The sequence below is a fragment of the Salvia hispanica genome, chromosome 5, assembly GCF_023119035.1.
Source record: "Salvia hispanica cultivar TCC Black 2014 chromosome 5, UniMelb_Shisp_WGS_1.0, whole genome shotgun sequence".
In the NCBI taxonomy this organism is placed as follows: Eukaryota; Viridiplantae; Streptophyta; class Magnoliopsida; order Lamiales; family Lamiaceae; genus Salvia; species Salvia hispanica.
In genome coordinates, this window is record NC_062969.1 from 37780386 (window position 1) to 37792359 (window position 11974).

The window sequence follows — 11974 nt, forward strand, 5'->3', positions numbered from 1 at the left end:
ATCATAGGATTAGGCGATTTGATCTTGAGTGATTGGTTCGTTTGTTATGCTCTGATTCCTCCTTTTGTATGACCAATGGTCATTGTCAGTTTTAGGCATTTTGTCATTTAACTTGTATGACTCGTTTATAATCATGTTATGATATGTTATCAGGTATGCTACGATTTTGCCTTTAGTATGACCTATGATCACATCAGTTGTAGGCATTATTTCATAGCACTTGGTTTATGCACGTTTCATGTTTTGTAATAAGCATGTCGCAGTTGTTATCTTATATGACCCGATGTTATATTTGCCATGCTACGAATCTCAACTTATTGTATTTTATGTAGTACTGTTATTTTGTCTCTATCATACTTACTTTCTATCATACTTACTTGCTTTGTTTTCATCATAGATTTTAATACACCGGACTGTCCTATTGAACTTGTGAAGTATTATGTGGACTCTAATTGCATTGGGCTTTGTTATTATTCAGCTGGGCTGATTTAATTTGTTTAGCCCATACCATTATTGGTGACCCAGTTCGGTTTGGCCCAATAACTTATCTGGGATGCTCCGATGGCTGCCACGTGGCTGCCTCACAAGGATCATGGTCTGGGCTGTTGGATTAATGTGTGTGTTTGTTATGAGTCTAGAGACTCATTGACCTTCATTCATTATTCCAGAACATTCTCTCTCTCTCTTGTGATCTGCTCCAGCTTCTCTCTTCTCTCTCTAGATTCCGGTCTTCAGTTTCCACCGTTGATTCTCGGTTGTAGAGAGGTTCATCAGTTTAGAATTTGAGTGTGTGAGTGCTTGCGCGTTCCTTCTCAAATCTAGGATTTGTCCAACGTCTCTGTTGGACTCTTGTGTGATTGGAGGCTTCTTTGAGAGTTCTTGTGTTGCGAAGCAGTGTTCTGAGAGATCAGTGTGGGATCCTTGTGAACTGAGGTGGTCTCTGTGTTGTAGCAGTTGGAGTATCCCTAGGGTTTAGGGTTGGTTACTTCACGGTGCTCACTTGAGACATGTTGGTGAAGATTGAGGAGGTCCTTGGCCCTGTGAAGTCGTGTGTGTGCGACCTGAGCTATATCCTAAATCTTCTGATATTTCGATTGTTCTTTTCTGGTTTGATCCGAAAGGATCCTTTGTCTTGTGATTACTAACTTGTGTATCTAGTGTGCAGGTGTCCCTATCAGTAGTAGCTTGGATTCCAGATCCGGTCAAGGATCTGATGTTAGCTAGAGTTTCAGATTAGGGTTCCATGTCTGTAATAGATACTTAGTTGGTCTCTTAGTTCCATTGTAATCTTGGTACTTGTCTTTGTACTGGCTTGTTCTTACTGAGATTAGCCATCTCAGTGTTGACCTAATACAAAGAGGTTCCGAATAATGTGAATCTTATAGATTGAAGACTCATGAATTTGCCCCGGACTTATTCTTGTAAATAAACCCAACAAATAAACAAGATAAACCAAGAAGTGGAACAAGAAAAATGGATAAAAGGATAGAAGATGGATTAATGTTATGATTTAGGTGAAGAACAAGAAAGGAATCCCAAAGGCACTTTCACATACAAACACCTAATGGCTCCACAAACTAGCAAGCATACCTTTACAATCAACCTTAGCCCGACAAAAGATCGAATGCAACTGGAGGAATTTGATAAGTCTTCAAAAGATGAAGAAGGTGAGCTCTCAAATATGGAGAAGTTGTCTCTTACAAATATTCAAAAGCTGCTTGAAATGAACCCTAGCAAGAGTATTTATACTAGGAGTTAAAAAGAAGCAAAACAAAATAAGTCTTGGTCAAAAAGTCACATTCCGGACAAAACACCCGACTGGGTGATTCCCACGGCTCATTTCACCCGCCCGCGTGAAGTTTCTGGACAAAAATTGATCTCTCGGAAAAAACGCCAGACCGGGTGTTTTCGGGTTGGCAAAACAACCGCCCGCGTGTTTCTTTCTGCATTGCGCGACTTTCTTAAAACGGTCATATGTCTCTCATCCGAACTCCATTTGGGGCGTGTGAGGTACCCACACGAAGGTATTTCGACGATGAAGATGATGGTGGTCTTGGATCAGCATTTGGACACCATCTTGATAGGTACATTGATGTTTGAAACGGACCCCAGCTCCGGTATGGTTCATTGGATGCCTTCGTTTCTTCTAATGGTTTGGCACGTCCCGGATCCACATCATCCTCTCCTTCTTTTTGAAAGGATTTGTCCTTAAATCCGGTTCTTAGATTCGTCTTTCGGACACCTGGATTCACATCATTCCCCCCTTCCTTTGAAGGATTTGTCCTCAAATCCGGATCAAGCATACCTACAAAACCAAGTAAGTCCAAATCAAGTATCATAGTTTTAGAAGATGGACTAGGCTTACCAAGGGTGTAGAGAGCTATATAGCCAAGATTGCAAATCTCCATGTGGAGTATATCTAATGCATATATGGCCTCATCAATCATACCGTCATCATGATCATAAAGTAATAACAATATTGGAAAAATTCGGCCACTAGGGATTAGGAGGCTATGATCAAACAATGAAGCTTGCATCAAGTAAGAAGCATATGATTTACAACCTAACCATACTACACATGTATACTCAATTTCATAAGCAATGGTATGGTTACCAAGTTTTCTCCTAACACAAATGTGCATCCCATCAAGACATTGTCCTTGATCATACTCTAACGAGTCCAAAATATAAGCACCTGATATGGAGGCACAAAATTCTAACAATTCATTCACAAGGCATCTCAAAACAAAACCATTTGTTGTAAGATCTTTGACAAAATAGCCATAAAACATACCAACTCCATTAAAAGGTTTGATTGTCTTGCAATAATGGAACCTATCATGCCAAGACACACATGCATCAAACACTTTGTATCTCTTGGTCCCAAATTCACCCACTCTACCAATCCACATATCTAACATTGCCTTCATAAAAGAATTTACATTCTTAGAAGAGCTAGGGACACACAAGAAAGGATCCTCATAACTTGTAAGACTAAACTTAGCAAGTAATGATTCAAGATTATCATGCCACATATCAAACAAACCACAAGCGATACGAGTATCAACACAAATGGGCATTTGAAAACCAATCACATTCACTTGTTTCATAAAATCATTATCACAAGTTAAGGTGAGAATACTTGAACCTTGGGAAAGAGGTGATTCAACTTGACCTTGTTTCCATGAGTTCATCACCGTTAAGAAGTTACTTGGTGCATCCACGATTCGAGGTTCACATTCCAATCCTTCCAATTCATGTTTTAAAAAGCCATCAAAGAGAAAAGACATGTTAAAAGAGTTAGTGAAATAAGGGCCATTCTCCTCACCAAGGGCAAAAAGGATAGGGTGATTTAGAGCCCTCCCAAGGTTGACCTTAGAATCTAACAAGCAACTTTTTTTTCTCACATGCTTGTAGTTTTTCTCTCTTGGTTGTTTTGATTCACACTCATCCCCACCACTCTCTCTTGGCTTTTGCATCTCACTTTTTAGCCTTTTCTCACACTCTATATTTTCTTCTCTCTCTTGCTCATTCCTCAAGTACTCATTTACTTTAGCAATCTCATTTGGCTTCGTTTCAATGCTCAATACTTGAAGGTCTTTTAATGGCTCACACTCGTTTTCGGCTTCCACTATGCTAGACACGCCATCATTAAAAGTCGGGCGTGCGTCTTCTTCATGTATGGCCGTGGAAGACTCTTCTTCATCATCACCGGCAACAAAATCCACCCTATGCTTGACATGCTCTTTAACCATGTGGTTTACATCGCCACACTTATTTTGAATCAAACTCTTTGAAGGAGTGAAGTTGGATGACAACCACGACGAAACCTTCGTGTGATAGCTAGGATGAGATATGTCCACCTTCTTTGGTGGGATGCTTCTTCGGCTTGTGTCTCCACCACCATATCGAGGGCTTGAGCTCATCCTTGCGTTACTTGAGACTTCCTCCCCCATTAACCACTCATGCACCTTATGACAATCATGATCCCTCATCCACCTAGAGTGAGACTCTCCATGGAACTTTGGATCTTGTTCCCTTCTACTCCCATTATCAAGTCCATCATCATGGTACCTTGACTTGTAGCCACTCCTACCATGTCTCTCTCGGTCACTAGGTGTCATGGAATGGTTATATCTAACTCTATCTCTAAGGTGGCTTATATCCTCATGATACGCCGTAAATCCTCCTTGCATAGCATTCACAATACCCCGCACCTCGTGCATCTCTTTCATGATTGATGAGAACATCTCTTTGATAGTACCACCGGATGATGAGACAACTTTCTTTATAGGCGAGTTATGCCTAGAGTTCACCATTTCAAGTACCTACAAAACAAATTGGACAAGACTAGGGACAAGTCCCTTTTTGTTAGTAACACAAACAACACACACACCCGAGAATGGAGAATTTAGTGAGGAGCTCACTTCCCATATTGTAAAATCCCCTTTCCCCAAACTCACACCCAATGTTTTAAAAATCGGACCGGTGGACGAACCGGCGAGGCTACTGGTTCACGGTTCAACTGGTCCAACCGGTTGAACCACTTTGGTCGAACCGGAACACTGTAGCAATATATATATATATATATATATATATATAATAATAATTAAATTCATATTACAGAAAATACTAAAATCTTATGAATAATAGACAAAAAAGGCATTATAATGCATAAGTTATGAACATTCATAACTTCAAATAGAGTTAATCTATACAAGATCAGTGATTCAATAGATTACAGATAACATAGTACCAAAATAATATAACTAAAGAGTTATATGATCAGTAGATCACTAGTAACTACATTGCCAAAATAGCATAACTAGAGTTACTCCTACATGATATATAGATCGCTAATAACTTCAGTACCAAAATAACATAGCTAAAGAGTTTTATCCTACATGATCAGTAGATCACTAATAACTTCTATACCAAAATAATGTACTGAAGTATTCATCAAAATACCAAAATAACATAACAAAAGTAATCACTAATCATCTCCATCACTCTCATTTCCAACTCGAATACCATCAGTAGCTCCATCACTATCACCAAATCCTGGCAAATCAACTTCTTCATCATTAGTAATCCTTATAACATCAAATCTTGACAAATCAACTTCTTCATCATCATTAATCCTCATAACATCATCTCCATTGCCTATATGAAGATTGAGCAATATCAAACAGCAAACACAATAAATATTAAACTATATATAAATCTACAAAAAGTTATTAACCTTTTGGTTGTTCTTCCTCTAATATTTCCTCCAATTCCTCATACACAAGTTCTTCATTGGGATTTTCATCAGTCACCCAAAACTCAACTTTGTCAATACACTCATAATCAATTGGATCATAAAGTCTTTTCTTTGAGCCAAGACTACAAATTCATATGAATAAAGAATAAAAAATTAATCATCAACACAAATTATATCAAGATAAAAGCATTGCACAAACATAAATTTCATAGCTCATACTGATTCTTTAAACGCAAGTTGTAGTGAACAAAGACAAGGTCATTAAGCCTTTGATGCTCCAATCTATTCCTTTTCTTTGTGTGAATTCTTTCAAACACATTCCAATTGCGTTCACATCCGGAAGAGGAAGATGTCTGACTCAAGAGTTTAACAGCCACCTTTTGAAGATTTGGTGCATCAAATCCAAAAGTTCTCCACCATTCATCTGAAAATAAATTAACACGTATCAATATTAAATAAAATAACTATAAATCAAATGACTTACTTTGAAATGAATATATAATATTAACTTAATAACTTAACAGGCCTAGTACATTTTACATTGTTTAAAGCTATTTTTCTTCCAAAACCTTCCCTTCTTTCATGAAAAGTATTCATTTCCCCCATCAAATCTTCTGCACCAGGGACCATAAGGTCAAGGATATCAAGCAATCCTCTTGTCACCTCTGAACTACTAGTAGGGCTTTCAGGATCGTACTGAAAAGCTGGATTCAACCAAAATGCAGCTGCATGGAGGTTTTTCCTCAACATTTTATCCCATCTTGATTCAATAATGTCAACAAACTTCCCATACAACCTCTCCTTATTTTTGAACAACTCTTTCACCCCTTTAATAACCCTCCACATGCCCTCATATACATAACCTAATGAAGGTTTCTCATCTGAGTCACATATGCGCAACAATCTCATAATTGGACCCATAATCTTGGAAATAATTAAGCAATTATTCCATAACTGCTCATCCAATACAATCTGTTTGACCTTTTTAGCTTTAGCTACTTTCAGATATTTTTTGAAATCTGAACTTGTAACTAAAGCTTGCAAATGCTCTTTGTGATCATGAAGACTCTTCAATGCTATGAAACAGGTACCAAAACGGGTATCACCTGGGCGGATAATTTCTGTCCAACCTAGCCTATTTCTCAACCAATTAAGAGGCCACTTATGATTATAAACAAACACAGTAACCCTAGATGCAAGTGTAATCAAATCATGTACCATAGACAATTTTGTCATGTCCTTCATTATTAAATTGATGCAATGAGCTCCACACGTAGACCAAGTTACTGTAGGATATCTTTCATTCAGCAAAGAACCAACATTTTTATAGTTTGGAGCATTATCAGTAACCATATGCACTATATTTTCAGCTTCAACAATCTCAACAAATTCAGCAAACAAATTGCACAAATTTTCTGCATTTGCTTCTATGCCAGATATATCTACAGACTTTATGAAGGACACACCCTAATTACAATAAACTAAGAAGTTTATCAAAGATCTACTCCTATTATCCGTCCATCCATCACCCATTATTGTGCACCCCGACTCAACCCATCTACTTCGCATCGAGTCTACAGCATTCTGGACAAAGAATTTGGCTTCTTTCAGCAACGAGACTCTTAAAGCATGATAATTGGGTCCTATATACCCATGTCCCATACTTGCTACCATATTAATTGCATGTTGATAATGAGGTGAATTCACAGCATTTAAAGGAATGCAAGCATCATAAAACCATGAAGCCAAGGACATATCAGTTTCTTTCCAACGTGCCTTACTTTGAATGCATGCTTTTATACTAGGCTGAGATGCATCAATTTGTGCTCCAGGTTTCATGAAATCTTTTATATCACTACTGATTTTCTTTCTCTTGTTATCAACTCTTTTGCCTTTATCATTTTGAATCTCTTCATTAATAATACCATAGAATTAACTTTCATATGTGTTCTCAAAGCCAACACTAATTATCTTCTCTTTTTTCTTCTCTTCATGTTCTTTGATTGATGCTTTCATTCGAAAATGAACCTCACTAGGAACTTTAGTACAAGACATGACATTACCAGATAATCCAGCGAGATGTTCTTTCATTCGATGAACTCCTCCACCACGAATTGTCATTCGACTAAAATCACATATGATTTTTTTTGACCCGCCACTATCATCAATCGTACAATAGTGCCATGCTGGATCTTTTTTGCCTCGGCATTTAGCACCAGTGTCGACACCTGTTTGCGGTTCCAGCGGAGGTGATTCACCCTCACTCATGTCCTACAAAGTGCATACGTATATAAGAACCTCATAAGCACATAAAATATATGAAATCAGTTACTAAACATAAGAAGTATTATTCCTATTGACATTATTATATATTGGTTTTGGTCTCATATACTAAAGGTGAATGGCCGTAGTTGATGGTTTAACATACTCCTAAGTCTTATCCTACTTCCACAAAACAATTGTCATAGATAGTAGACAAATAATGCAATACAAAGCTGCAATTTTAGTCATATCCAATGTTTAGACCAAACTTACTGTTGCTCGAGCAGAGACGGAGACGCTTGGCCAGAGCTGTTGGAGGCGGTGATGGAGTGCGTGTAGGCAGCGCTGGAGGGAGTGCAGCGCCGAGGGAAGGAGTGATTTTGCCGGAAAGATGGGTGAAATTTTTTGCAAAAGTGTAGGACGTGGAAGAAGTGAGAACGGCGCTACGGTGCAAATCTGTAACCCTAAATGAGAATGAAGTCCTAATTGGAATATTAAAAGTCCGTAAAATATAAAAGTACTTAATTTAAAACTTAAAAAAACATTGAAATTTTTTTAAAAAAATCTTTCAAGCGGTTCGACTGGTTTTCGGTGTCCGGTCCAACCGTCTGGTTTACCCGATTCAAAACGGCTCAACCCTCCAGCTGTTTTTACTAGTGAATCAGACCGGTAAGCTTGCCAGTTCGCGGACCGGTCCGATCGGCCGGTTCAAACCGGATTTAAAACATTGCTCACACCCAATGTCACTCGGAGGGCTTAGAAATTTTGGTGGCTAAGATACTCTCCCTCACTTGCTCTCAAAGATGTTAATCCACAAGGGTAGCACAAATCACAAACAAGCTATGCAACTAGGCAAGTAATTACTAGTTCTAGAAGTCACGAGATATAGTGAAAGCAAGGTACTAGGCCAATGGAACAATTCAACAAACACTTTGTGTGCACAATTTCAACCAACAACAATAGACCAAACAATTGATGAAATTTTGGCCTACAACTTTTAGACAATCAAATTGACGTACCCAAGAACACATATATCAATTTATAGCTAAATCCCATGGATAGAACTTGAGATCTCTCTTTTTTTTTGACATTTTTTCTAACAATTTTCATCCTTTGGGGATTTTTTTTTTCTTTTCTTACAAGAACAAGAACCAATGGCTCTTGATACCAAATGTTGAATAATGTATTTCTGATATATTCAACTGTGTTATGAATTGTGAGGACTTTACACGCCTAAATAGGCTAGAGATTAATTACATAAGGAAAGATTTACCCTAGCTACAAATCAGGAAAAATATTCACTAAAATCAATCTACAATTAATCTTGTGATTTCTTCCAATCTCCTTGATTTATTTCCAACACTCCCCCTCAAGTTAAACAATGGGATCACCCATTTTTAACTTGTCTAATACTCCGTTGAAGCTCCTCGAATCAACTGCTTTGGTGAGGATATCTGCCAACTGGTCCTCTGATCTAACAAAAGGAAGATCCACAATTTTAGCCTCTATGTTCTCCTTAATGAAGTGTCGATCCACCTCGACGTGTTTCGTCCGGTCATGCTGTACCGGATTCTCAGATATGCTAATAGCTGCCTGATTATCACAGAAGAGTTTGCACGGATGTTGTGATATCGGGCCAAGTTCTGTCATAAGCTTCCTCAGCCATAGGATCTCTGTTAGACCACTCCTAATTCCTCGAAACTCTGCTTCAGCACTGGATAGTGCTACTACTTTTTGCTTCTTGCTACGCCATGTGACAAGATTTCCTCCAACAAAGGTAAGATACCCAGCCGTTGATTTTCGATCATTTGGATTCCCAGCCCAGTCTGCGTCTGTGAACCCAAATATCTCCATATATCCGTGATTCTCAAATAAAACTCCATATCCCGAAGTTCCCTTCAAGTATCGCACAATTCTCAATGCTGCCTCCCAGTGATCCGTTTGGGGTTTGTGCATAAACTGGCTAACCACTCCAACTGCGTAAGCAATATCTGGTCTAGTGTGGGAAAGATAGATAAGCTTACCCACGAGGCGCTGATATCAAGTATGGTTTGTGAGTTCTGCCCCCTCGATTAATTGCAGACCGTGATTCTGCAACATCGGTGTCTCAGCAAGCTTGCAATCCAGCATCCTTGTTTCAGCTAGAAGATCCAAGACATACTTCCTCTTGTTTATGAATATTCCTCTCTTGGATCGCAACACCTCAATTCCCAAAAAATACTTGAGAAGTCCCAAGCCTTTCATCTCAAACTCGGTAAACAAATTTTTCTTCAATTGACTTATTTCTTCTTCATCATCTCCCGTCAGAATCATGTCGTCCACATAAATGATTAGACATGTAATCTTCCCTTCCTTCTTCTTGAGAAATAGTGTATGATCCGAGTTGCTCTGTTTGTATCCATACTTCTTCATTACTTCAGTGAACCTCCCAAACCATGCCCTTGGAGATTGCTTCAAGCCATAGAGGGTCTTCTTTAGTTTACACACTTCCTGTCCTCCAAAGTTTCCACTAAAGCCAGGTGGGGCTTCCATATAGATTGGCTTCGTTAGTTCCCCATGCAGAAAGGCGTTTGTTACATCAAACTGGTGTAGTGGCCAATCTTTATTCGCAGCAATTGAAAAAAGAACTCGAATGGTGCTCATCTTGGCCACTGGTGAGAAGGTTTCTGCATAATCAACTCCATAGGTCTGAGTGTACCCTTTTGCAACTAGCCTCGCCTTGTAACGTTCAATAGATCCATCTGGTCGTCTTTTGATTGTGAATACCCAACGACATCCTACTAGTCTAGATCCCTCAGGTCTCAGACATACCTCCTAAGTTTTGTTCTTCATTAGTGCCTTCATTTCCACTATCATTGCCTCCCTCCAGTGCTTAATTTTCATAGCTTCTTCGGCTGTTCCAGGAATTTCTTCTTCCTCATACAGGGCAGCAGTGAATGCCCTTGCCATCTCAGTGAGATTTGCCTTAGCCAAGTTTGCTACCGAGTATCTACTTCTTCTAGAAATACGCTCGGGGCTGTACCTCTTAGGTGGAATCCCTCTATTACTTCTCGGGGGCATTATGTACCGCCTTGTGTCACCATCTACCGCTGCATTCTCCACAACATTCTCAACAGTTTCTGCAGATGAGTCATTAGAAATAATTGTACAATCTGATCCAGTGCCAGGAATTACCTCAGATATCACTGGAGGAGGATTGTCGGGAGGTGGCGGTTGAGGAGGCTCTACATGTGGTAAGACAGGCTCGGCGGAAGTACTAGCTTTCTCTGTTGGTTCTACGTTCGAGTTACTTGGTGGTGACATAAACCAACTTAGGGGTCCAGATGAACAATTACTATCACTACTCTCCCCCTGACCACTAAGCTTGGTATAGTAGTATTCACATTCCAAGAAATTACAATTCATTGAGGTTATAATTTTCCTAGAAGAGGGATCAAAACACCTATATCCTTTCTGATTTATCCCATACCCCAAAAAGACACACTTTATAGCGCATGCGGAAAATTTATTTCTCTCGTGTTTAGGGACATGGACATAAACAGAACACCCAAAGATTTTCAAAGGTAGGGTAAGAGGATCTGGTACCTGAGCCAGTGTAGATAAAGTCTGAAGAGGAGTTTTCATGTTTAGGATTTTTGTAGGAAGACGATTGATCAAGTACACAGAGGTGGCAATTGCCTCGGGCCACAAGAATTTTGGAATTTTAGAGTCAAAAAACAAAGCTCGGGTGATTTCCAAAATTATTCTATTTTTCCTTTTTGCGACTCCATTTTGTTCGGGGGTATAAGCACAAGAAGTTTGGTGAATTAAACCCCTTTTTTGAAAAAATTCTAACATCTCTTTATTAACAAATTCTCTGTCATTATCCGATCTTAGGGTTCGAACAGTGGTCTCGAGATGCAGATCCGTGAGCTAGCATCGCGGCACTGCCTTGGTGAGCCATCATTTAACAACATAGTAGAGGCCTTGACACTCAGTGCCACGCCCAATTATCCTCCTCGTCCTGATATCCTGTAAAACACAAAAATTTGGATGCATCAGTAAAGTACAATTTAATTCCTTTGTTACATGACTGATGGACATCAACTTATGTGATAATTTCGGAACATAGAGACAATTCGACAACTTTAAAGTTGGTGAAATTTCGATTGTTCCACTTCCCTCTACTGATGTTAATTCCCCATCTGCAGTCTGAATTTGACTTTTCATAGCTCCACTAAAATTCACAAAGTCATTTTTATCATGGGACATAGTATCAGTTGCTCCACAATCAAGAATCCAACCCTTCTCTTTTTCACTAGACTTATATTGTGCACAAGCAATATGCAATTTATTCAACACTTCAAACCTATTTGGGGTAATAAAATGATTTTCTAAAGCCTTGGGTTGAGGTCTACAATTAACAACACATTTGGAGGCAGATTGAATATTATTTTTAAAATGGGGTAT

General features: G+C 38.9%; 1 protein-coding gene across 1 annotated transcript; it reads right to left on the reverse strand.

Annotated features, from left to right (window-relative positions):
- Positions 1 to 4993: 4993 nt before the first annotated feature.
- Positions 4994 to 7531, reverse strand: LOC125189978. The gene is made up of 6 exons (XM_048087185.1): positions 7327 to 7531; positions 6842 to 7173; positions 5833 to 6730; positions 5483 to 5687; positions 5243 to 5385; positions 4994 to 5163 (listed from the first exon to the last, which is right to left on the reverse strand). The coding sequence occupies exons 1-6, from the start codon at positions 7529 to 7531 to the stop codon at positions 4994 to 4996; spliced, it is 1953 nt and encodes a 650-aa protein (XP_047943142.1).
- Between the last annotated feature and the right edge of the window lie 4443 nt (positions 7532 to 11974).

Coding starts and splice junctions, on each gene's coding strand:
- LOC125189978 (XM_048087185.1), bottom strand. CDS start 7,531: ATGAGTGAGGGTGAATCACCTCCGCTGGAACCGCAAACAGGTGTCGAC. Junction 5,688..5,832: donor TTTTCATGAAAGAAGGGAAG/GTTTTGGAAGAA, acceptor ATTTATTTTCAG/ATGAATGGTGGAGAACTTTT. Junction 5,386..5,482: donor AACTTGCGTTTAAAGAATCA/GTATGAGCTATG, acceptor ATGAATTTGTAG/TCTTGGCTCAAAGAAAAGAC.